General features: G+C 44.8%; 1 protein-coding gene across 1 annotated transcript in view; it reads left to right on the top strand.

The window, feature by feature from the left end:
- Window positions 1-3,794: 3,794 nt before the first annotated feature.
- iglon5 (IgLON family member 5) overlaps window positions 3,795-27,944 on the top strand; it is a gene marked incomplete at both ends in the record, with an annotated part of 88,061 nt that continues 63,911 nt past the window's right edge. The window contains one exon of the mRNA XM_083989708.1: window positions 3,795-3,855. Coding sequence (XP_083845834.1) covers window positions 3,795-3,855 — 61 coding nt within the window. The remainder of the gene's footprint in view (window positions 3,856-27,944) is intronic.

Consider the following 27,944-nt stretch of genomic DNA (forward strand, 5'->3'; position numbering starts at 1 on the left):
TCTGACAGCAATCACTTATATAGAGTGTTTGGTCTGAAACACGGGTCTGTCAGTCACTCTGCTCTGCTGTAAGCCGAGGAGAAAACTTTCCTTGTATCCTACAACCTTTATCCAATGAGGAGAGAGAACGGCATAAAGGGGCGGTCCTCTCTGTGTGTGCAGCCAAGGGATGCGCGTGAATGTGGTGACGTAGGGGGGACGAGGGCGGGGACTGCTAACTCCATCTGCTGACAAGAAGTTAGCCAAAACGACCGGATCGCTTACTTCTGCTTTAATTATGACTTTATGACTATGAGCATATTTGTTGAACATACAGGTACATTTTACTGATCTTTTCAGTTAATACATGGACATGTCGGTGCAATCTGATGACTGCCATCCTCCCTCTTCAGCCTCCAGCCTGTCTGTGCAGTGTATTGAAAAATTCCATGCGCTGTCCGTGGTGCTGAAGTAACAGACAAAGGCCTCATCTGATATTATATTGTCCTCTAAAAAAAATAAGTGCTGTCAGGCTCTTTTCAGAAACATAGTAGCTATGTTCAGAGCAACCTTGGCCTCCTGAAGAAGTAGCCATCATCAGAGTTAAATGCTGCCCAGTGATCTTTGATGCGAGAATGTATATAGGCGCCATAGCTGTCGCTTCAACTATCGCTGTTTAAAGTCCCCCATAATGTGCTCCTGCTACACAGTAGAGAACCATAGTAAGTACTGTGACGGAAATCTGAAGTATTAGTATTCACATGAGGAATGAACATGTGACAGTGCTGCATGTGTAGATTAGTTTGGTGCCTGCTAATTATAATGCAAAACGCAGCACCATTTCCTTCTGCTGATACATGTCAGTCTTTCCAAAATTATGGCAGAATCCAAATGTACAGACTTCACAGCACCTGCACACTCGCAAACTTAATGGACCGTTCCCAGGAAGTCTGTGCGTGCTGAGGGCGGTCCAAATCCACAATTCATCAAGTTTGCAAGTGGCCTCAAGTGGACTTTCTGTGGACTTTCTTGCCAATATCAATACTGTTAAGAACCATTCAGAAATATATTTTGAAATGAGTTGCACCCTCAGAAGTTTCAGTTAACCTCCAAGGAAAAGTGTGAGGACTTTAAGTTCTGCACATGATCCCCTTACAATCCAGCACCCTCGCAGACTTGACCTGATGACGGTTAAGACGTCGCCGTACGTGCGACAAAAGCCTGTGAGGGCTCAATCTGTGGGTCCAGAGAAACGTTTGCATCCAGCCTATGAAAAATCCTCAGCTCGGTCTCAGCTTCTCTGCAAACCCACTTCCACTGTGCTGAGGATGTCAAACAGTATGATGGGAGCTGAGAGGTCTGAGGGTAATTGGCTTTGTAAAATCTGAGTCAAAATGCAAATTTGTGTCAACATTTTTGCAGGTGTTTCTACTTTTATCTAATAACTTGGAACAACAGAGAACAAACACACTGCAGCGCGTGACAGGTCTATAAATAATATCTGTAAGTACATAGAAAGCCAGCTGAATTACAGATTGCAATCATGAATACCATTAATGAAGCTTTGCCATTGCGCACACTGTATCTGTTGTTTAGATCAGAGTCTTGAGTGTCACACAGCGGCAATGTTCCTATGTTAGTATGAAAGCTTTACATTGTTGTCCTGCAGCAAATATTGTATGTTCAAAGGAAGAGGAGAATAACATGCTGATTAGTGTGCCATACTGTACCCCGTGTAATTGTTTTGTCCAAACAATGGCACATGCAGTAACGGTTAAAGTCATGTTGAATTGGAGTTACCCTCAGGCCTGATTATCTATCTATCTATCTATCTATCTATCTATCTATCTATCTATCTATCTATCTATCTATCTATCTATCTATCTATCTATCTATCTATCTATCTATCTATCTGTGTTTACTCCACTGTGTCAAATCCAATTAATCGTGAATAACAAGTATTTACAAATATATCACACACTTTAAATAACTAATGCCGGGCTTTGATTAGCTGACTCATTAATCAGGCTTTTCTTAGAGTTAGCCCGTTCATCTCCCTTCATTTTTCATCTGGGGCAGATTAGCAGTCGGTTTATCCCCCACAGTATTTATTCTAATTCTGTCCGAACACTGTAGATCAGCAATCACTGCTTTATTACTCATGCACTCAGCAGTAATAAAGCATTAATTGGTTATGTGGGGAATAAAGAAACAAGTGTATCGGTCAAAAGTGGAGCAAGATAGATATCAGCTAACATGGGGAGAATCATTTTAATAATACAGCAAATATTGCAAAAAAAAAAAAAAAAAGAGCCTACTGGGTATTGTGAGCTTTTTGATGCGGGGGTCCACTGATATATGATGCAATGTGATGATCAAGTACCAAATATTAAGGAAGCAGTCTGGCAGTGAGGTTCCTGAGAGGAGCCAGTGTCCGTCTCAGGCTTCTATCTTTCAAGCAAGATGATGAGCTCACTATATGTGAATGAGATCTTTACCAGAGGCAACTGTTAGCTACTTGTGCTTTTAGTACCTTACGCAGCAGCAGCGAGACTAAGAGAGTAACATGTTTATAAATGGCTCATTAGGGCTCGTGCTTAAATATAAAGTGTCTTCCTGAATGGGTAATGTTTCCTTCCATTAAGTCAGCACTGTGATCAGATGGTGTGTTTTCTGCAGTGCTGTTACAATCTGCCCAGTCCGCCCAGTCCAACCACAGCCTCCAGTATGAGGGCAGCTCTCTGACTCTCCTTACAACCTCCCCCTCCTCTGCTCTGACGATATTGATTTTAAGGCAATTGAGTAACATCTGGTCAACAGCAGCAGCACCACCTGTCATTTATACCTCCTTCTCTTTTCATCCGATGCATCCCCGGACACACATACGGCTCCACCGGCCCCTCGTTCGCCCCCCACCTCCCCCACCTCTGTCCCTGTAGTTATTATGCCCGCCTGTCCCCCTGTGAACTGTTTTCTCTGAGTACTGCAGCAACACCGAACTGGCTATAAATCACATTGCATTATCACCGCGCCGTGCTTCGCCTCGCGCTCTGCCCGCCCACCGCGCGCCTCCGATTGGCCGCCGCCGCTCCTTGGCCGGCCTCTCCGAGCGGGACATCGGTGCAATCGTAAATCCCGCCTCCTTCCTTGGGGCCGGTGATTGGGAGAAAGGAGCTCTTCCTTGAACTGTCAATCAAGCTCTTTTCTTGTGCGCCTCGCTCTCGCTGCTGCTGCCTGCGACGCACTGAGTGCGGAGCCACGAGACGCGCTGCATACCAACAGAGACGTACTGGAGCAGGCAAGTGGCGACTTGCGACTAATCAGGACGCACAGATCACGTCCCATTCTCTGTCAAAGAAAACAAGAGAAAAACATATTTATGTGAAGTCATTGGACAGTTTGAATTCTGCCTTCTCTCTCCATGCTTTTTGTAAGATATTTTCTCCTTTCTTCAAGGCACTGAGAGGCAAACTAAGTGTCTGGGATATTTGTTTTTGGTGCTCTAATATTTTTCTGGTTGAGAGACTCTAGGAGAAGATAAACAGCCCCCTCCGCCTCTCTCTCTCTTTCTCTCTCTCGCTCTACCTCTCTCTCTCTCTCCGACGGGGGTCATCAAAAGGAAAAGTCAAGTGGATAAGACTGATGTTCTCGTCCAGTCACATGTAGAAGCGTTGGACTATTTGCTGTTGACATTCATCCACTGGGCCGGTTTTTTTTTCTAAAGGCTACACAGATTCCCCGCAACGGTGCGATTAAGGAGGAATACCAAGGCATTTGACTGCAAAAACAAGCAGAAAATCAATCTCAACTCCATCATGGGCTGCCCCCTCTTGTGGAACGCGTTTGCTGCCTTGATCCTGGTTCTGCTGTCGAAAGGTAAGTTCTTACGAGCTACTTTGCTGATCCGCTGACGGCTGCGCTGCTGCGTCTCTATACGCATGTATCCTCGCCTTTCATTTTCTGTAAACGGCTGTGGAGGTGAATACTAATGATGAGGAGCGGGTGGTGGTGGTGGTGGTGGTGGTGAGGGGGGATGTTGTCTACCTGCCTGTGAATCACGCGTGTCTGCTGAGCCACTGCGCTCCTGCTTTCCCTTTTGCTCACACAGATGAGAATGTTTATAGCGAGTGTGTGTGTGCGTGCCTGTGTGCGCGCGTGCACGCGAGCGCAGCGCCAGGTTCATCTCCAAGCCAACCTCGTGGTTCAGTGTAAGCAACGAGTGGTGCATGTTAAGATGTTTACTATAGAGGGAGGAGGGGTGGTGGTGGTGGGGAGGGGGGCAGACTCCCCCATCCCCAGTCTTCTGTGAACATTCCTTTACGTGACGTGAATTGGCCCGGTATCCCACGCACACGACGCATCACCAGTGTGCAAAAAGAGTGAGGGGTGGGGGTGATAGTGGTGGTGGTGGTGGTTAAATCCAGTATGAGCAGAAGCAATGCAGAGAGACTCTAGAGAGAGGCTCAGTGTTTTGTTCTCTGTCTTCAAAACCAAGGTCGAGGGAGACGGAGGGATAAATGGTGACGGATGGACAGTTGGTGGGGGGACAGACAGAGAGAGGGGACGTGTGTGTGTGTGTGTGGGGGGGGGTGTCTAACATTAACCGGCTGAATAGTCCAGCCAGCCATTCTCTTTTATTTTTTAATTACATTCATCTGCTCCATATTTTATTCCCTTCCGGTGAAAGCCTTTTTACAGTGTTGACATAACTTGCACAAGCACTGGATTCAGGAGGGGTTTCAGCTGCCTCAGTCTGAATAACACAAACACTCTGTGTAGTTATGTTGCTGCTGTTGTTGTTGTTGTCCACAGGGAAACACTGACCGGGGAGTATTTAAAAATCCTCCTGCATTTTTCATCATGCTATCCATGCTCTGGGATGTCCCACCATGTATTAGCTGTGCATGGCATTCTCACCATGCTCTCTAATTTCCCTCAGCCCATCCAGCATACATACACACACACCTGGCTCAATTAGTCGTGCCTTCATCCTGTGGGAAATCAGTATATAAATAAATTACTCTGGCCCTTAATAACAATAATTGATGTGTCAGTGCAATAAGATGTGAGGTTAACAGCCCGCAGATGCAGACGGGCTATAGCCTCCTGCTCCTCAGCTCCTTGTGGGCAGGAGAGCCCAGCTGGTCATGGTTGGCTTGCCACAGCAAGCCCCGTCCACACCAGGCGGAGAGCAGACGGCCGGCCCTGCAGGACGTACACACAGCACACAAACACAATGGACCCAGCACCACGCAAAACCTCCCATACAACCATATTGAGACTCATTTCAGCTCTCAGCCCTCTACGTCTGGAAACCTGTGGGTTTCTATGATGTGAAGGTATGTCCAATCATGTAGGCCACAGCCGAGGAATGATTGGATATTGATGTGAGTCGTGCACACTGCAGCAAATGTGAATCAGATTCATCTTGGAGAGGGACTCTGCCTGCTGCGCGTAGTGGCTGTAGGTCCACAACACATTCGTCTTTTAAGGTGAAAAGCATGCATTATAAAGGAAGAACATGACTGTTAAAAGGGCACCGTCCGCGCTGCTTGATAAATCATGCAGCAGTGGAATAATCCTTTGTATCTGCGCCCCATAGAGTCAGGCTTGTGGTGTGTGGTTGCCTTAATGCTTCCTCACTACTGTTTAGCAGATTGTGTGTGAGTTATTATTGCCCGTTTAATGATGTATAATCCACATGCCTCTGACTGACTGCGCTGCTTCCACGGCATTTTATTCATCTGAAGATATTTCGTCCTCTTGACGGATTCACTCATTTAGCCACTTCACATTATGCATGACAAATACTTATTACAAGCGAGTGCCATTTTATCTTTAATACCCCCTGAAACACCTAGTGAAATTTGTTTCATACCTGTTCATCAGTGTGGCAGCCTGATTGAAAAGGGCTTTTTTAGCTTTGCTGCAGAACATACCCAGGCTTCCCACTGGCTTGGTGTTTGACTACGCAAACAACAACCACACCACGGTCTGTGTGACGGTCACTCCTCTGGCAAACTGTTGTATCTTTCCCTCACTCGTTTACTCTCCACCTTCTATTTCCGAAATGTCTGAGAGCTCAGATAGCTGAGGAGAGGTGGATCGCCACGCGCCCACTCAGACGTACAGTACAATATCTATGTATTTCTGGCACACAAGCTGTCTGCAATTAATCAAATCCCGTCTCATCTATAAGACCAGACACTGGGAGGGTTGGCTGTGTGTTCCTGATGATGGAGCATTAAGGCTGCGAGGGGATCCACACACACATACACACACCTCCGCCACAAATTAAACAATTTACCATTCGCCCGGAGGATTTCTGTTGTGACAGAAACCTGCGAGATGTGATCATGATGATGATGTCGTCATTGATTCAGTGAAAAATGAAGGTGACAAGAGAAAGTGCCTCCGCCTACTAGGTCATGACAGAGGACATTTAAGGTTATGTCTGAGCGGATTTAGTCTAGGTGGTTAAGGAAGTGCATTTCTTTCAACTGCAGGGAATACATTTTTTACACACTGCTGTATCTACAGTAAATGTTCCTAATGTTCAAACGGTCCAGCAGATGGGTCTTCCCACAGACGTGCGCTGCTGTGCTAGAGGTTCTGGAAGAGGAAATGTACAGGGCAGGGACAGGCGGGGTGGCTTTGTAGCCCACCATCATTCTTGTTTCAGCAGCATATGGGGGCCAAGTGGGGTCAATGCGCATTGCACATGTTAGCATGTAGCCGCCCTCCTTCTTCCCTGCCCCCTTACAGACACACACGCACACATACCCACCCACACACACACACACACACACACACTCGACTGGATCGCCATTTTTGGCTTGGGGATGAAGAGAAGGGAGATGCCAGCATCAACAGATGCCTCGCGCTCCTATTCTGGAGGGGCCTCTGCTTTTTCTCCCTCCCTTTGAAATCCATGGTTTGTGTGTGCTGTTGTTCTCCATGTTTGGCTTAGAAATGCGCTGCCATTTTGGCAGGTTTTATTTATCTGCAAGTGTTGGAGTGAGAGGGCCTGGATTTGGTCTCAAGAGCCTCGGGGACAAGGGTTGGAGGTTCAACCAGCCTGCATCTGTGGTGTGGATGTTGTCCCTCTGGGATTTACTTTCTTCTCTTGTTTCTCTTGCTGATGTACGATGGCCTGTGGTGCAGTGCATTCAGTATCTTCCACTGAATCTATTCCTCATATATATAATAGAGCCAATACAGTATCTTAAAATATATAATCCAGTGACTGGCAGAGAAGAGCTGGGGCAGAAAAAACAATAGGTGAGTTTGGTGTGGTACAGGAACTTAATGCTGGTTAATGGTCGAGAATCGAAAATTAAAACTTGTCAGTTACCTGAGAAAGATAATAGTATGGTGAATAAAGCATGGTGTACTGGAGAAGCATTATGAGACATTCAGTTTTAATTACTTTTGATATATTCCAGTGTGATAAAGTTATTACAGGGCGAGATTAAATTACATATTTCCCAACCTAAAAGCAGCTGAAACATTTTGAAAATATGTCAGAGTTTTGTGAAAAAGGAAAATACTACCTACTGAAGCTATTTAAAGACCTAAATCACAACTGATAATTTAAAAGTGAAACATGTTATCATGGCCTCAACCATGGGAATTCAGCACAAAGAATCATGTCCTACCTTGCAACCACTGACAGCATTTCCTTTTTTTTTTCTTTTTTTTTTACTTTCAAGGTGGTTTTTTTTTACTTTCAAGGTGTTAAGGATCAACATCAAGGGCTGTAAAATACAACCCATTCAGTTCCATTTTTATTTTCCCAGATGGGAAAATTGGCTTGCAGCGTGGCAAAAACTAAGACACCAAAGAGAAGATAGACACGTAGACAACAGGTCAATAAAAACAGCAAAGAGGATCGCTTGAGCAAGTGCAAGCGATCGTGGTACTCATAAAATAAATAAATAAATAAAAATAAATGTTTGAAACTAATGCACCTGGCTCTGGGAAGTCTGAACCACCATCCCTAAAAGGAGAAGCTTAAACTGTCTATTTAAAATGTGGCACGTATGAATAGCAATACCGAAGGAGCAGGAAAGTGAGTAATTTTGAGCCGTATTCATGTGTGCTGTGCCCTGGCTACATGGGTTTTTGCAGCATTTCCAATTACAGGCAAGACAGAGATCTATAACCCCGCGAGCTATAGTGACCCCAGCAACCTGCCAGGCTGAAACTGAACCCTGCATCTCGTTGTGTTAGCAGCTCTCTGGCAAGAGCGGTGACCGCGAGGTCACAGGTCCAAATCCTTCGAGGACGGTTTAGCCGCTGTGTTGCCGTGGACGATAGGAGGATGCAGGACCAATTCGCTGCCCTTGAGATTTCTCCTGTCGGTTTTGATAAACACTTCACTGGGCCTCACATATTGGTTCTGGGGTTTGGCAATTACACACAGTGTCAGTGTCATAAATAATGATTACAGCAAGGCTTGTTTGCAATTATAATTACAGTTATAATATATGGAGTTCAGTGTAATGGAAAGGAACTGGGACCGCTTTCAACTCGGGACAGGTAGTTATACTGTGTTTAATTACTGTAGTAATCCGCTTCGTTACAACCTCCCCTCGTCCTCCCCATGTCCCAGTCCCAGCTTAAAGACCTGTGTCGGTCCGGGTGTGAATATGAATATGAGCTGTGGGTTCTCAGTGTAACAAATGAAAAAGGGTTATGTTTTATTTAGTGTAAGGGAAGGATCGTTCAAGAGGGAGCAGAGTGGCTGTAGAAGCAGGGATAAGTGGTGGCTCATGTACTCACATCAACCACTGCCCACGCGGGGACACACACGCACGCACACCCACACATGCTCTCACAGAGAAATAAACGTATGCATGCAGACACTGTGGAATAGCTCCTTTACTCGGGCCGCTGGGAAGATGAATATCAACTATTTGCCCGCTGAAGGTGCGGGCGTTAAATCAATGGGAAACCAATGGAGCCGAGCCATGAGGGAGAAGAAGGGACATCGTTATACATATACACCTCAGCATGGATATTAAAATCTCTCATTGATTTCTTTTCAATAGCGTTCATATAGGGGGAATCGAATAAGCCTCAGCAGAGTGGAAATTTCTTCCCTTTGGTTTTTCGAGGCTTCACTTCACACTGCAGATTGAGCTGTCTGCGGGGAAAAAGAGAGGGAGAAAAAGAGATGTTTTCTTGTTTGGTGATGTGCAGATGTTTCACATTTAAGAGGAATGAATACTGTTAGAGGGGGGGAGAGAGAGCGCTGTGTGATTTTCCTTCCTCTGTTCCTCTTGCTTCTAGTCTTTTTTGTGCCAGGGAGTTAGCATCATTGGAAACACAATTCAGATTAGTGCTGGCTGCTTGTCCTAGGGGAGCCGGGAGGGACGAGGGTCCCGCTTCTCTCCCTGTCCTCATTACCAAAAGACAAGGAGCTCGCCGGCGAATCAATGGAAAAGGCTTAGGCACTAATGCAGGCCATGCCTGGTGATGGGACTTAGCTTTGTGTATGTGTGGGTTTTGCGTCTGAATGTTTGCATGTGTCTATGTGTGTGATCCTTCCCTTTGTGTGTGTGTGTTTGTGTGTGTGTTTGTGTAAGTTTAATCATTTGTGCAACAACACAAGGCTGGAAAAAAACATTAGTTTCAAACGACCGCTGAATGGCTCTCTGTTGGAGTCACCTCAGAACTCCTGGTTAGCCGCCCTGATATTTACCACAGGGACATATACGATAGCACGGAAGCCCTTTAATTACGCAGAGATAACGTCAGATTCATCTGTGAATCCATTTAGTCCAGTGCTAACACTGTTACCATTGTAATTATAATTGCTCAGGGCATTGTTGCCATGACTACTACTACTTCAGTAGCTTCCAGTTGTGTATAACTTCCTTTACTCTCTAAAACAAAAATAAGAGAGCAGCACCTTGGTGTTTCCTGTCAACAACCCCCTGCAGCGGATGCCGGCATCAAATATGTGCTGAACAATTCACCTGTCTCACGGCTCAATCTGCGCCGCATCTGTTCTCGCTGTCGCTGTTCCGTTGTTGTTCTCACATTTGCCTTCATCCGACCCTCGCACCTCTTGTTTTGTTTACACAGGTAAAACTACTGGGTGCAACAAATGCTAAATAATGGTTTCATGTTGTGGATTTTCAGCCCCTCCGCTGCCTCTGACATCTTGTGGCGCTGGAGGTGCTTCTGGGTCTGCGCGGAGGGGAAGGGAGGGCAAGAGGGAAGAGAGGGAAATAAATAAAACTGAGGAAAACAGATCAATAAATATTTCAGCAGCTGCTCCCTTCACAGACTTCTCCTGAAGCCATAAGAGGTGGAGAGAAGGATGGAGAGAGGGAGGGATGAATAAAGTGCAAGTAAAAGAGTGAGGGAAAGGGAGAGAGAGAGAGAGAGAGAGAACAGGGGTAATTGTGTTCCAGACTCTCATTCACAGTGAGCGAGAGAGATGGAGGGTGAAAGAGAGAGACAGAGAATGGGGATAATTGTGTCCCAGACTTTAATAGACACAGAGAGAGAAGGCATGAGTGAAGGGTGGAGAAGCGACACAGGGTGTGCTAACGAGCACCACATACCAACATTGTCTCCTATGGGAACAAAAAAAAAAAAAGGCATGTAAGAGGCTGGGCCCCCGGACTACATAATGGTGACTGTAAGAATCTCTCTCTTCCTGACTTTCACATAATTCTAATTCCTGTCAGGAGTTAGCGACAGACCGTGTGGGTGTGTAGTTTGTGCAGGGAGCAGTTCTAAATGATAATGAGCGGGCTAGCAGCTGAGACGACTAACGTGTTGCTGTGAATCAGGCGTGGCCGGTGTCAGTGCCACTGCACTCCAATCATCAGCTGATATGTTCCCGCATTGCCATGAAATCTGCCCGCACGAGATGCACATTACATGCGGCGCGTGTAGCATGATATGTATGTTTAATACTGCGAGCGGGGGAGCAGCAGGAGTGGGGGGGAAAGACAGAGGGAGCTCATGAGGGTGGACAGGCCAGAGAGATGGAGGAGTTATGAAAAAATGATTGAAGGAGGGCTGCTGGGAGGGAGCGAGGGAAGAGAGACAGATGGTGTGAGGGAGGAAAGGGGAGGAGGGACTCAAAGACCCGCAACAGGCAGTGATCGAGATGGATTGATTTCGCAGGCAGATGATTAGGTGGGATAAAAAAACATGGCAGGTTTATCCTGCCAATGAAAACTGTTTGGGTGATATTGCTGTGAGTGGGAGTAGTAAAATTGTTTCAGGGTCACTTGTGTGATATTGCGGCGTTAAGGAGCTGGTGCTAATGTGATATGCTACTGGTTAGGGAGTCATTCCAGCAAGACAGCACACCTCTAATAAGACGCTCCTGCACTGATCCCACATCATGATAAGTGGTTTGGAGCCTGTCAAGAATCCACAGGTTATAAAACGTTACACTGGGACTCTCTTTTTAATATTGTCAGCATATACAGTAATCAAATACCAATATTGGTGTTGCTACTTGGAAAATCACATAATTTACCATTCCCCTTGGTAGACGGAGCTCGGTGTGTTTGCCCTCCACGCAGAGCTTGTGCTGCGATTCTGAGACATGCCACAATCACCCCCCCTGTCATTAAAGGCTGACACATGGCCCCGGCTCCTGCTGTGAAGGTGCCGGTGGGATTCTCTTGTAATAAAGTGTCCATATTAGTGCGACATCCTGACAGTAAAGACTCAGTTAGGCTAGAATTTCACCAAGGATTTGGCTGTGACAGCCCCGTAAATGGACTTACAGGAAATGCTCCACAGTGTCTTGAAAGATTTTGATTCCTCTCTCTGTGCCCTCTGGGTGTTTTGCTGTTCCAATTTGACGCACACATTTTGAATCAAAGGATGACACATACAATATACTATATACCTATATATGTACATTTTTTTCAACAAAGTATCATACTTGTAATACAGGTGCACCATTGTCGTAAGTGGGATGTACGGAAAGATTTCTGATTACTGAAATAGGGCATTAATTGGGTTTGGGAGAAGATGCTGCTGATTGTGTTATGATATTTCACTAATTAGATGTGAGGCTGGATAATGCTAAAAGCCTGCGCCGTCCTCCCCAGCCCTGTAATGCACAAAGTGAAATTCCATTAGTGCTTGGACCTGCACTGGGGTGGATGTGAGGACAATATTCAACTCCAGACATTATTCATGACATTTCAAGGATATGGTATGCTTTTAAATTGTTCTTCAATTACATTTCACCCTCTTTATTCACTGATGGATGTGGCTGAATAATGCTATCTGATTTGTTGTGTAATATAATTCCTTGGCTGCCAGTATAATTTCCAAATTCTCCTCAAAAATCAGTTTCTTTAGACTTTTCAAGACCGTGCCACTTCAAAAACACATGTCAATTACTTTTTTTTCTCCCCCTCTTGTGTGGGAGCCGCACTAAATATGGAGGAATTTGGCCAAATTGTACTCATTAAAATGCATAGTATAATTCCGGAGATGCAAGTCAAATTTCCAATTAAGATCTCACATCATGGTGTCCTAGATGGAGCAGTTATTACAATACTAGAGGAAATGTAAATGCATCAATAAATTATGATTGCCTGAAGCTGATATTTCCGGTCATTCGGCGTTCTGGGTTTAATGCTGTGTTTGATATGTTGATCAAATGTAGTCCTTAAAGCACCAAGAAGTAGATTTAGTACATAAAAACAACCAGTTTAGCCAGCCTCCCTTCTGAAATGACTCGGTGAAAATCATTTTGTCACGGCAAACATTGTACTCTCTCCCCATCATGGGGGTACCCACTGTATCGATGTGACCTTTATCTGGCCAGCCGACCTCCAATTCCATTAGGAAATAATGAAGGTGTCAGAAAAGGGCAATTAGCTGCTTAATGTTTGGCAACAGTACTCTAATATAACACTTTTGCTGACAAGTCAATATCTGTACCTGACAGCAACTGCTGCACCCCGAGACACGATAAGAGTTATTGGAGTTGTTGACGTTATAGAAATGAATTTCTTGATTTAGGCTCCACTGAGTCTGTTCCAGTGCATTTTTTAAAAAACTAAATATTTCTGAGGACACAGACGGGTAAAAAAAAAAAAAAAAAAAATCCACGATAGAGATGTCTTTTAACGATACTTTAAAATGAAAATCTGGTCACTTGTGATGTGTTGACAGGCCACCAATGTAAAATAAAACATGAGAAGGTTCAGGATTTTTTTTTTTTTTTAATGTTTTTTTGCCGCACAACAAAACAAAATCGTTATCAGACTGATGTCAGAGCAGGACCCACAATATTGAAGATTTAAATCAGATATCTGAAGCACAGAAGATAAACAGCCCAATTCAACGCTTGTTATTAGGCTTCATGTTGCCCTATTCCTTGTAAATATCTGCTTTATCAAACCTTCACTTACCTTTGTTTGTTATTTTGGGTTTGACAGCTGTAATCAGAATTGATTTGGACAGTGCTGGGAGGCAGCTAAATCAGACATGACAAATGTGGGGCAGACAGTGCAGGTGTTTTCTCAATCAGGCCGGTGTGATTCACCCACTCATGAATCCATCATGATCAAGTCTTAGTGACAGTGGCTTTCTATTAGGTTTTTTTTTTTTTTTTTTCTTATGGGACAGGGGGAAAAAAACAGTTGATGGACTATAGAGCAGAAAGTTTCAGCAAAATCATGCATTTAATTTCAGCCCCTCAGAACATTTATGAATTGAGAATTGTTGGAAGAAATTGTGCTCCTGCTATTGATTTCCCTCTAATTAGATTTTTCTTTTCTGCTTTTGAGTGGTGAATTAATGTGACGAGTTATGATGCTGTCACACGACTCGCCTTAAGGGTCAATTATTCCCCACTGTTAATGCAATGACATCATATACTGCACGTAATGGGTTTAACTTTATTAGAACAAGTCACTAAAACTTGAAGTGGTTGAATTTGATGCACTTACGCAAATATGTTTGATATCATGTACTGAATAAGAAGCTCTTTAGCCGGTGTCTGTCATTTAACGCCTCATTTCTGCTCCCTGCATCACAGCGTGGTTTTTTATTCTCAAGTATATAGATGTCTGTTGTCAGCACTTTGACAGTGTGGTTTGATGTAGCACAGTGATGTTTTTTAAGGCAAGGATTTCTAAATGAGCAGAGATTCTCTTTCATACAAGTGTGCCGAACAGGCTGAAAGCAAAGATGGCACAACACAACTTGTCAAGCCATATAGACTGAATGCCTTTGAAAAGCCGTGTGTTTGAAAAGGCAACATTTCAATTCAGAGGACAGCAATTACACAGTCAGACATGGAAGTGGATAGAATTGCATTACACTAGCGCCACATTTATTATAATGTAACAGCCAGCCAGTTTGTGTTCAGTAAGTTATGCTTTGGTGCTCAGCCCCAGGGACCCCCCGGCTTTCTCACTGTGCCCATTCACCCATCGCTACTGCCTGCTTTCAGCTCCCACTCGAGGCCCTCTCTTCACTGTTTTCTGGGGCAACTTGATGCCTAAAAGGGATATGGACAGAGGTGATAAGGAGCACCATCAGAGTTGTCAACCTTCTGTGTCAGCCCTGATTACCTGGGGAGCGCCACATCCTTTACAACTTGTAATAAAAGCTGTGCCTCCCCTGCTGCGCTGCCCCCTCTATCATACTCCCTTTGCAGCACATTCAATTTGAATGCGTGTAAGATATTAATAACTTCATTCATGTCAGGTTTGTTAGAGGATGACACCACCCAGGAGTCTGACTAAAGGTATATCACAGCAGATGTTGGTGAAAATACTCTCCATGATCACAATCTGACATTACTGCAGGGCTGTAGACAACACGGCTGTCATCAGTGTCACAATGTTTCTGTTTTCAACATAGCTCTAAATATGGCAAATATTTCTATGAATCCACTTATATTCAGACGAAACTCCTCAACCACAAGATGTCAAATTATTTTCTTAGTTGTTAAATCCACTGCGGTTAATATGTAAAATGAAACAGGATATGATAGTATTGTTGTCTGCAAAAGTTGACATATGATAATATTTAATTATTGCCCAGTCTTATGTTATTCATATACATAAATAGTGGTATGGTCATTACCTCACTCAGTAGAACATGACCTAACCTCACAAATAGCATTTAATTACCTTTTAGGTCAATATATATAAAAAAGGACACTGAAAAACACAAAGGGTATGTGCAGTGACTCATAATTTGAAAAAAAAAGAGTCATTTTGCAGATAGTTCCGAACAAAAAAAGAAATTTAAAAAAAAATGTGTGAAATTGTTATTTATTAATCCACCCAAGGGATTTTGGCGTGACATCGAGGAAAAACATTTGCCAGCCATTTCAGAGATGCAGATTTGATCTCTGATTGCAGTGATTCCAGCTTGGCCATCTCCATTGAACAGATTTTATATTGGCTAATGGGAAGCCAGTGAGGGATCCATGTGTGTTGGAGGACACACCTTCCTCACAACAAAACACGGCATTGGCAGTGATAAGGACTGCAGAGCAAGGACAATATGCCTTTCCAAAAAAAAAAAAACCTGCATTAAAGATATTTTTCATTCGACAGTTCCATACACATGCACCCTCCACAGGGGCCCTGGACTCTGTGTTGCACACCACTGATTTTCGGGTGACATTGAATGGATCCATCTTGCATAAAGTCTGGGGAATTGATTAATCCTGTTTGTAAGAAGGTCAGGAGGGGGCTGCAGCACCTGTGATGGTTCTTGCTCATAAGAAAGTGGAAGGTGAGAAGAATCCTGCGACACAAGAAGTAATTGGCTGGTCTGGAAAGGGTAAGGCCACTCCTGGGATGCTCTGTGCTCTGCACAAAGGATGGATGAGCCAGATAGAGTTGGTTGAGACAGAAGCACACCATATGGAGCACAGTGTCTGGCTGGGGCTGGTTGTTTTATTTATTAGCTCTGCCAGGTTGGTTGCCACAGTCATTTCATGCCTGTGTTACTCCACCTGCAACTTGGGTTGGAGCTGCTGATTTTAAGTAGCTCCAGAATAGGTGAACAGTAGCTTCCCCGCAAACTGCAGGAAAAGAATTCAATAGAGAAATACCGATGTGGCATTTATTGTAATTACAAGTGATTAGTAATGTTTAATTTTTCCACATCAGCTCTAAGCTTTTGATCCCGTGTACACACTCTCCTTTCGATCTCATATATTCCCTTTTAGATATCCTGGGTTGTATCATTGAATACAGATGTGTCTTGTTATAAACCCAAAATCCTGATTTAAGCAGCAGAGTCACAAAGTGACTAAAGCTGACAGATCAGATCTGCAGTCCCTCGCTGACTAATAATAACTTACACCATGTTCCCTTGCATGTTGTCTTTATTTCCATTTCTCCCCAGTGCTCCCTGCAGTTATTCATAATGTCAACCAGCCCTGAGTCACTGATTGATTGAAGGAGAATTTGTTAGAAAGCAAATGAAAATATTTTTGGACTAAATATATTGAATATGACAACCCTCCATTTCCCAAATAAGACAGAAAGAAAAGAAAATATCCAGGAATTGAATTTGAGCTGAATACAAATCAGAGTCATGCCTGTTGTGTCGGTGCTCAGAAAATTGGGTCTGTGAAAATTCAGCCTGACCAGAAAGGTGAGTTTTTTGTTAATTGCTAGCGACAAGCCGAACTGAAGGGTGGTGGAGTTTAGTGGCTTGAGTGAGGAGAGGAGTAAAGTGAGGAGTCTGACCTCTCGGCCAATCAGTGAGAATTAGTCTGGAGGGGAGGAAAAGCTCTCAGCCGCAAGCCTTAACTCTCCTGTTGAAAACAACCCGAAATATACCCAGACTCAAAACATAGAAAGAAAAAAAAGTTTGGACATTAAGATCAGACACAAAATCAGTTTGTCTTGTTTGGTTTCCATTAATATAATAATCTGCAACAAGTGTGTCTGAGCACCGAGTCCCCTTTTTGGCCACTTTTTCTGTCTGCGGTAGGATGACCTACCTGTCCAAAAGACTATCTGAGTCCATGATCCAGGTGCTCAACACTAGTCTTGTCTCAGGGTCCATCAAGACCCACTGGGGAAATGGCTCTGCTCTTCCTTTTTTCTCTTATTCCTTCCCCCCCATATCAAACAGACAGCCACTACTAAAAGATTCATGCGTGTGGACTTTGGGTCATTAAAGAATGATCCAGAGCAAAGCTGTTTTTTCACCCTCATAATGAAATCCAATATTCATGAAATGGATTTTCTTCTCCACTCTCCCACTCACTCTGGCCACAGATGTGTGTTTGCTGGTGTATTTAGTCTGTGTTTGCACAGCCTTGTTAGGCTAGCACGGGTTAATGGTATCCTAAAGGCGCATTTTCAGGCCACCCAGTTAATTACGCAGGGTTGACGGATGACCTTGCCATACATTACCTGTTTAAAGCAACGCATAGTTAGGGCATATCTGGGCTTTTCTAAGATTGGGGTCAGAGTAAAGACCAGTTAATCAAAGCTTTGTTGGCGTAAGTACGGTCGTCACCAAACGGAGCTTCCAGTTAGTGGTACAGAGACAACCCAATCAGACTGGTACATGTGTACCTGAAACCTACATTATGCAAATTCTGACATTAAAATAATACTACTCATAATACATTTTCGTAGCTCATTAAGCTGTTTCTTATCCTGCTTGTGCATGTGTAAAGTTTCATTTCTGTAATGTTGAAACTGTTCTGAGGCATATATCATTTGCTGAGGGTACAACTGGTGCAGTTATCAATCATATGAAAGAGCTTATTAATAATAATGATAATGCACCTCTCTTTATATACAGCAGATTTCATATGCAAATATGGAACACAGCCTAGTTTGGCAAAGTTAAAATAGATGAGAAAGAAATTCAAGATGATTAAAAGTTAACTAATTGTGTTGTAATTGTGGATGAAGTGTTCGTGGCACTCCCTAAGGGGTATTGTACTCTTTGAATACAACTGGACCGCCTACACCTCTACTGGTGCAGCTTAAGTTTGTCAAAACATGCTGAACAATACTGTACAATTTGATATACTGCATGTATGAGGATCAAATAATCATGCAGCGACTCAGACCCAAGTTCCTCCCCACTCACAACACCTGATACTCTTAATCCAGTCAACACAATGTACACCCAGGGACCCAACTAAAGATCCTTCCACTAATCAGCCTGCACTGTTGTCTGGCACTGGAGTCATTCTTGGACTGACCACTAGATGGCATTAGCTTTAAAATATGAACCACTTTTTTTTTCTTTTTCGCTCTGAATTCGGTAATAAATGTGCAATTATTTATCAATTTTGGCAGTTTCCATTATCCTCCTCTCCACACTCTCTTTGGCCTCTGTGGGTGCTGGTTACCTTGGCTTCAGGCTAGATAGTGGACAGCTCATCAGTATGGGTGACAAGAGTTGGGGTGGGACCTTCGCCGACTGAGGGGAAGAAGGGTGGAAAAGCTTAAAAGCTTAAAGTAATAATTCGCTTCCGTGGGTATAAAGCGGCCATGTAGGCCTAATTTAATTTTTTGGGTTAGCAGTCATACTAGATTTAAAATAAAAGCAAGTGAGTGACACCAGTGTTGATACCCAAGGGCAGTATCGGTGGTTGAATATTCATGAAGTCATATGGGGCATTGTGTTCTCAAATGCGACGAACCGAAGGGGATTGGTTCAAAACAGCCTTCATGTTATACTGAACAGCAGCAGAATATTTAAAATCTGGAATCTCTGTGATTAATATTGTGCCCACAAAAAACTACTACAGTATCACCACTGGCATCGGTAGCAATTTTAATCAAGTCATCTTTTTTATTTCTTTTCTTTTTTTTGTCATGTAGACATTATGCCACATTTGATCCTCACCACCTTCATTATGATAGCCACCAACACACTGTTATCATCAGCACTGATAATCAGCTGGATCTTTTTCTCCCAATCTTCGCACTCTTATCTCCATCTTTATCACTGCTGCTAATTCCCAGCATCACACTCGGCTCTCTGCGGCACATTTATGTTTTGTTGTCACAGCGAGTCACGGTATGTGTGTGTGTGTGTGTGTGTGTGTTTTTTTTTTTTTTTTTTTAACCACAATTACATACTCCACTGAAGCAAAGGAGGTAATCCTTTCTCTCACTGTCTTTGATTATATTTCATTGCACTCATTCTTCAACTCACCACCCCCTAGCCCACCCTCACCCCCCTCCTGCACTCTCTTCTGGAATCTGTGCTCACCTCCAGATCTGGCCTGACTGTTTTTTGTCCTCATCAGCATATGTCTTCTTAAAAACCTATTTCCATTTCCATTCTTTCAGGTATGTTCCTTTGGGTGTTCCTCCCTCAACCCATTTACTCCCCATTCATTCATACTGACCCCTTCTGCCTTTTCGCTCTTGTGTGCTGGCTCTACCTCTTTTACTGTGTCATAAACTGTGAGAGTTCTTGACTAGCGCAGGGCATGCTGCTTTGGATGGAGCCATTGGGGGTTCAGATGGTGTGTAACTGGAGTAGGCGTGCTTGGATTAAAAGGTTAGAATGTTTTTGTGTAGACATTTGTGTGTGTGTAAATGTGTAGCTGTCATGTGCATGCGTACTTGCACATTTGTCAACCAGGTCTTTACTCAGTATGAGTAATAATAAATCTGCGTTGGTGCATGTGCACCACAGCGTTCATGTATGTGTGTGCAGCACGCGCTCACGGCTGCATCTGCACGTGTATGCGTGTGACAGGAGAAGGATGGGTCACGTCTGTGATGCTTGAGGCTTTGAGCGCATGAGGACGCAGGGGTGAAAAGGTCAACGCGGGGTAAGCGCTCCTCTGCCTATAAAGCTTGAGTCACCACAGGAAGTGGAAGGCAGCAGAGGGGCCAGTGCAGCTGAGGGGGACCTCCACCCACAGGGACAAACGCCTCGTTATCTCCTTCATTGTTATCTCTGTTACTGTCGTCCACACCTCTGTTGCTGTCACTGCGAAGGAGAATAAAGTCATCACACCCACACACACACATGGCGACGGGAAGGGGAGCGCTCGCTCCATTAACAAGTGTTTTCTAATTGGCTCTGAGCACTGACAGACAGCCATGTGCCGAACACGAACAAGAGCTTTCTATAAATACAGTCTTTCTTCGCCCTGATGTGAAGTGCACCGAGGGAGAGCGCACACATGAACACGGAATCATGCACCCACACCTGCCTTCACAGCAACGCACACATACGCGCACACGCAGCACGCGTTTGACAAACAAGTGAATAAATCAGAGCCTGAATAAATCGGGAGGTCTGGATATATATATATATATATTTATATATATATATTTTTCTTCCCTGTCTTTTCTTTTGCCTCATCTGTTCCTGCCTTCTGCTTGATCTTTCAGCCTCAACAGGAAAAGAGAAATTGAATTAAAAAGTGCTTTTGATATCTCTTCCTTGCTGCAGATAAATAAAATGATCAGACTGTCAACAGGATGACTTCCGCCCCTGTTTCACCCTCCTCCTCCCTCGAACACACCCTCATCCTTCCACCTCTTCGCCCCCACCCTCCCATCCCACCCCTTTCTCCTGATTGGAATCTGGAAACCCATTTGCTGTCTTGCTCTCAGACCCAACTCAGGCCGTGTCAGGTAGTCTGCGCACGTCCCCCCTCGGTGCTTGTTCTCTCGTTCCCCTCCCTCTCCCCTCCCTTCTCTTTTTTCTCTCTTTTGCTCTCTTCTTTCGTCTTTATCCCCCCGCCGTCTGCTGCAGGCTCTGTGGAGAATTTGCCCAAATTACCTGTCATACTGGCAGCTACGTGTAAATAAGCCCGGAAAGTGTGTCGCTTTCTCAGTAACCCCCACCACCCCCTCCCTTCTCTCTCTTCTTTCCCCCCGCCTTGACGCTATCTCGTCTCACTTCAAACCGCCCTTCCTCTTCTTTTCAATCCATCACATCTTTCCCCCGTTTTTTTTTCTTCCCCTTGCCCTCAACCTCAATCTCCCCTTGCTGTTTATACCTATTTCTCTTTTTCTACATCTCCGCTCGCCAATCGAACTATAGGGAGGCTCGGGAAGTCTTTGTGGTCCTTTCTGGTGGGGGAAATGAGTTTGTTGCTGACTCCATGGGAGATATAGCATGCAGAGAAGCAAGCCATTGACTACCTGTCATTTAGCCTCAGGGCTTAGTGAATTAGAAACTGCAGCCTTTGGTCCGCTGTCCCGCTAGCTCCAAACAGCTTCGGGTGGTTGGGGGATTTAGGAGTGGCATGTTGCATGTGTTCATCAACGAACACAACACAGGAGCATGTCTGTTAAGTTGAACTGACATGATGTTTGAAGTGTATGTATGCCATACAGCAGGTATTCGCCCCATTTCAGTCCCGTCTGTTAAATGATTGTTGTTTTGGTGTTTGCACACATTTGTTAGTCAAGGTGGGTGGAGGTGGAGGTGTGTGAGTGAGGTCAGGGCCAAGCTCCCGGTTCAATTTCTGCTTCAGAAGGTGTAATCATCTCTCACCCAGGGGTTACAGGTGCAAAGACTGTGATTTGCAGGGAGGGAAGTGGAGGCCAAACCTGGAGGAGGAGGATGTTGTAGCAAAGTGGAGAGAGCGATAAGGAGGAGGATGTGGCAGGAGTGAGCTTTTAGACCTTGTACAGGCAACAGACCCAGACTCTCACTAGATGTCTCACAAGATTTATCGAGCACCCAGTCCCCCTATCCAAATTATAGGCCAAAAGAGATGTGTCATTCTGATGAATGAAGAGGGCTTTTGGTTATTTCTGGGCTTCTCTTTTTTTACAGAGTCTGTCAGAAGCAAACACTCCCAAAAACCCAACCTAATTCAAGGACAGGATTTTTTTTTTTTTTTTTTTAAGGCTGGGCTACTTCATTTATCAAAACGCAGTGTGGATTTGATGTCTTCAGACTGATTCAGTGCAGGCCAACAGAGCTGGAAATCACCAGGGTTTGCCTACACAAACCCAGGAAACCACCTCCGCCTGTGAAACTCAGCACTTTTTCTTTTTTTGCAGCTCTTATCCTGAAGTCCACTTTGAATGTTCTCTCAGTCTGGGATTTCATGCTGCGCCTCTCTTTGTGATCAGATAATTTATACATTTGTTCATCTGTTACACTTTTTGTCGGGGCTATGAGCGCCAGGCGCCGCCGAAGGTTTGCAGAGATGATAGCACCTGTTAGCCAAAGAGGGCTCAATCATGAGCAGTCACGCATCACCTCACTGCGATCCCACCATGTGGGAAAGAGGGCAAGATATGCACACTGGGCTCAAGCTGCAGTGGGGGAGTGGTGTAGTTCTTCTAATTGGAGATGGCCTGCAGCTCTGGTAAAATATGTACAGAGGAGGAGGAGGAGGGAGAGGGAGAGGGAATAAAACATGCCCAGGTAGGGAGATCAAGACCTCCGAGCATCTTTTGTGGGTATGTGTTTCTCTGAGGGCGTGCAACATTGAGCATCTGCACAAACATACTGATGCAAAAGCACACACACATGCATATGCCTCCACAAACTCGTGCTAATCCATGTGCAGTAATATAATATATGCATAGCAGTCCCCTGAGGCGTGGCACATCCATGAGGAAAAGAAAGCTAAGGGAGAGATTCCTTCTTCTAGTGAATCTTATTAGCATACCTGTTGGAACAATGCACCTCGAGGCTTTTTTTATTTTTATTTCTCCACGTGTGCTGCTTTCTCATACATGGAAGAGTGGAGACTGAGGTGGGTGAGCGCTGGTGCAGGTATATTCAAAGAAAATAACAGATGCTGCTCCTCCACTGGACCATCTCTCACCTGTGCAGCTTTTTTTCCTTGACACAACAGTAAATCTTAAAGGAAAGATTGTGAATTCCAGCCTACTGCACTTTCCAAAACTGATTAGGGTTCAACAGTTTGCGCCGCAGACAGACAGTGTTTTCAAAATTTATCTTTCGGGGCTATCTCCCATTCACGCCAGCCCCAGTGCCTCTGCCAGTCAGTCAGTCAGTCAGCCAGCCAGCCGACGCAGCCTGGGCAGAGGAGCGACAGAGACGACGTTGGAAAGTGTGACAGCAAACTGAGAGAGACGGCTTTGATCAGGGCAGCTCTGTGACTCCACACAGCCCTATTTACTCTGGTCTCCCTGACACACAGCTGCCCCAGTGTCATGAAGCACGGAGAAGATCCAGGAACCCTCTTCCTCACCTCCTCTATGGCCCACTGTTAGCTTGACAAGCTGAAGCTGAGGCTTGATTTCTCCCACGGCTCGTGTGCCAAGGAATATCCACAGAACAAAAGACCAAACAAACATTCCCAATTAAAAACGCATTCATGAAAATGTGGGAGCCAAAGAGGGGGGGGGGGGGGGGGGGAATTCTATCAGCGTATTGTGCAACATTGCCGTACGCGAAGAAGAAAACATGCTTTTCCTAATGAGCTCAGGATAAAATTCCCCACCATGCCATGTTGGCTTTTCAAGGCTTGATTTCACATCCATTTATCCACCCCCTCACAGCAAATGGGCTTGAGAATTTATGCTTTTTTACGACAGTGGTGCTATCAAAGCGGAAAGCTGCCTTTGGATGGGAGAGGAGATAATAAAAACGGGGGTATATACGACTGGATCAATACGGCGCCTCTCGGTGTGTTCACTTGTGTTGAGCCAACAGCATAAAGGTGTAACGGAGATTGAAGCGCTTGAGCCAGATGGTGAGAAGACATGTTCTTGTAAAAAAGTTTTGTAGGTTTAATTTTCTTTCCATTTCCTGACAGAGTAATTTAGGTGCTCACAGCAAGGACTTCCGTGTCTGTTTTCTGAAATGGCACTGCATTATGTTTACGCTCGGCTGCAGTTTGAATGTCTCCGTGTTGTTGTTGTTTTTTCCCTCTGTTTGATCTATTTTTTTCTTTTCTTTTCTTTTCTTTTCATTCGCATACGCAGGACACAGACACCAAGGCGGAGCTGGATCACATACAGCTTTGGCTCTCCAAAGCTGATTGAATTCCTAAGCCCATTTCCTTTCAGAAAGGCAACGAGAGAAAGCAAAAATTATGCATCTCCCGGGCACTCCAAGACTATCTTCTGCCTTTTCAGTCTCTCCCCAATTTGACAGTGTAACAAAATCCTTAGCTCAGATTGAACGATACGACCTTCTTATTCACTCTGCTGTTGTACTCAGGATAAGCAGGACCCCTTTCTTCTTCCAGCTGTGAGACTTAAAACAAAACTTTCATCTGATTTCCTCCATAAACCTAATGTGGACTTGGGGCAGAAAGCGAGGGTGCATGGGTTCTGAGTTATTGACTGGCTGCATATTATCTCAAAGGGAATGCTTTGCATCTCTGCAAATGAGCGCATAATGGTATCCCCATGATGCAGTATTTATTGGATTACTCCAGTATCCAGTAAGACGTCTGCTCAATATGTTGGCAGTGCAGTGAGACGAGAGTTAGTGGACATGCTCAGATTGAGATTGATTTAGTATCGCACATCACTGAAGCGCTTGATACTCAGTGCCCCCTTCCCCATTGCCAAATTATCCTGAAAAACCCAAGCACATTACCCTTAATGTCGGTCTTAAGAGTTAGCCTGAGTGCGTTTACAGCGGCACTGTCCAGGAAATGCATCATCCACGGTGACATGTGGGCGAATACTCGGAGGAATTGTAGTCGCAGTCGGCTACGCCTTTTAATGATTGCGAAACCTCCTACAGGAAGTACATCTGCAAAGACTATTAGTCATGCTTTCTTTTTACACACAAATGACACATAAGGGCAATTCTATTTGATTTGATTCCCCAGGCGGATTAGCACCACAGCTCAGTGGGAGACCGAAGCCTGGCCACCGTAACCTTCCTTTGGTGCTAAAAGGGGTTGCGGGCCTACAACAGAGACTGGCCGGGGGTCCCCGCAATTCTCCTGGATTTTATTGGGATGAAAACTGAGGAAGAGGAAAAATGAGAGAGAGACAGAGACGGAGAGAGAGAGAGCTGAAGGAGAAAGACAGACAGTTGGAGAATAATAGGAGTATTTGTTGTAATGGAGACGAGAAGTCATGGCAGTGTCAAGAGAAAGCACTTTGCTGAGCATAGAAACACTGAAGAGCATTGTTAGCCTTGGTGGTGAGTAGTGCAAATGAAAGTAAGGGAGAGGTGGGGGGGATTCATGGTGGGGGATAATGAGGTGGTCAGAGTTGAAAAGACAACAGTGCACTGTACAGCGAGGATGAGAAAGAAATCAGAGGCAGACGGAGAAAAGGTGAGATACATACACAGAGGCGAGCTCTACTCATGTATTATTGCTGACCGTATTGATTTAGCCGGGAAGGCTGGGGGAAAAAAAACAGCAACTGACTGTCTTGAAACCAAGTACTGATGGATGGGAGGATGACAATAGTGTTATTTAGACGAATGAAGAGCTTGTTTTCCACAGTGAACAACATCCTAGAGCCTAGTGATTATTTGGAGCAGCGTATATAGTTTATCCTAACTTTTGTACACAGCATGCTTTCATAGGTTTACATAAGGGAGTTGTTGTGATCCCCCCTAGGTTAGAGGCAGATGATCTGCTAACAGAATGATTGTCATCAACACTCCCAGGGAGGGCAAACTGCATGTTTACTATCGCTGATTGTTTTTTGAATGACTAATGCAGGCAAATACAAAATGGTTGTTGTTGTCGGTACCACTCTCTCCACCCGGCCCCCCCACCCCCACCCCCACAGGCCACAACCTCTCACAGAGGCAATTAGAAATTGAGCAAAGACGAAGACATGTGAATGGAGGGCGGTGCACGTCTGCCTCTCCCTCCTCCCAGGGGGGAAAACCACTGTCTGTGACCTTGAGCAAGGTACGCAATTTTCAGTCGGTGAGCATGTGACAAGTGCAGCAATTGCATTGAACAGAAAGTCTTATCAACATGGGAGTCATCTCATCAAGCTGACATGCAGATAATAATATGGCTGAAATACGAGAAAGACAAAATGTTAGGGAGGAAAAGCTTTCGGCTCAGCACGTCTGTCTGTCTGCCGACGAGCTCTCATCCTTGGCCCCAGCCGGGGTTTTGAGTGCGTGTGTGTGTGTGTGTGTGTGGATTCTCTGAGATTGTGTGTCTGTAATGTGCCCGGTGCAGTGTTTTGATTGTGTTTATGTGCGTGCCCGTGCGAGCCTGCGCGCGAGTGATCTGTGGCTAGAGCCATCCCTCAGGTGTCTGATATCTGATCGCCTGGATTGATCGGCCCAAGGAGAGCATGACATTCAGCTCGTACTATCACGCCTCAAGCTCGCCCAATAAGGCTGTAGAGCAACAGCGGCAGAGCCCTTCGTTACAGGAAGTTAATTAGGGCCTGCTTGAACCACACCAGTGGAAAAAAGAAAAAAAGAAATGGAGAAAAGACAGAGTAGCTAGCTGGACACACTGATTTTCCCAGCAGTAGATGACTGCACTGTGCGATGGAGCGCTCCACGGCTATGATGCAAAGTGGGAGGGGAGGGGAAGGGGAGGGGTTTCCCTCCTTTTGCTGTAAGGCGAGTCCCTGGGGATGCCAGCGCTGTCTTCAGACGAGACACAGAGGCTTTTAGTGGGGCTCCAGGCAGCACAGGTGGTGCCCCTGCATGCATTGATCTCCCAGTGCTTTTACTATAGGGAATGTCATCTGTGACAGCAGAGTACACCCAGGCAGGGCTATAAGACATGGTGCATTGTAACCGCACAGTCAAGGCTGCTCAGCAATGCTGTCAATCCATCTTTATGTCGAATGATTTCAACGAGAAATGCAGACTCTACTAATGGAATTTAATGGTCAAAGATAATGTACTGTACTCTGTTCCCTTACTGAAAGCATCAGTGCTCAGTCTCTTGATATAGCCCCTTTGTGTTTTAAATGCCTCACGTTAAATTTCTACTTTTTCCTTCCCCTATTTATTTTCTTCTACATAAAGCGCTCTGAATTGCATTTGAATTGCTTTTCCTTTAAAAATGTATTTGCCCTTCCCTCACGAGGCAGCTCTGGTTTTGTATCAAGGCCCGATGTGATATAATGTTCCTTTATGTGAAAACCGCTAGGACGACAGATCATGCCCGTTCAATGAATGGTCTTTTCTTATGTGGTCCACAGGGCTACGTTTTCACAGCACAGCACTGGGACGTCACGACAGCTATCTCCTATTCAGTCAAAGCATTTTTTTTCTTTTTCTCCAAGATCAGTCAGACAAAGCTCTCTCAGTGAGTATCAACAGGGAAAAAGTTCTGTCTATGCATAGTTACCCAAGAAAACCTATGCTCACACAACTTGACATGATAGATAATCGTCTTATAGAAAGGATTTTTTTTCCTACTTCTTTTTATCAAGTTTAATTCTATTAAAGGGGAATTAATAGCAGGGGCTCGAGTGGTGCCAGAAGACAGTGGATCCCCCTGGATCTAGATCTGGAGTCCTTCTAGTGGAGGATCCCACAAGACATCATTAACATTATCTTGGCTGACTGGCTGCAGGGACAAATTCCCTCTCTCTAATTCCACCATGATGTCCTGAGTAATCCCCAGCTACGAAACCCTCTTTAAAATGTGGGACCAAAGTGCACTCATTACCCGCTAAATGAGGGAACTCAAGGTTAGCAAAAGCAGACAAAGGGATTTCATAGATAATTGATGAGACATTATTCAGTTTATGTTTCTGTGCAGATCGGCTGTGTTGTTGCGACGCCAGCAGTAATAGTATTTATCCAGGTGGCGTTACCTTGATATGCTTCATCTCTGCTGACATCACAGTCCGCGCCGTGCATATCGTCTGGCCGGCGGCCACGGTCATCAGTGGCAGTTATGCCCGTCTTTGATCATCAGCTGGGAGGGCAGAGCCTCACACTTGACTGCACCTGGTTGCCTCCCGCCCCTGCATACTGTATACCTACCTGACTGTCCCTACAGTCTGCTGTGTCCTTCCAAACTCCTTTAGCTGCTGCTGCACTCCAGATGTCCACCACGGCAAACAGGATGGAGGAGAGGGCGAGGATGGGGGTGG

This window comes from Trachurus trachurus (assembly GCF_905171665.1).
Source record: "Trachurus trachurus genome assembly, chromosome: 16".
Taxonomy (NCBI): Eukaryota; Metazoa; Chordata; class Actinopteri; order Carangiformes; family Carangidae; genus Trachurus; species Trachurus trachurus.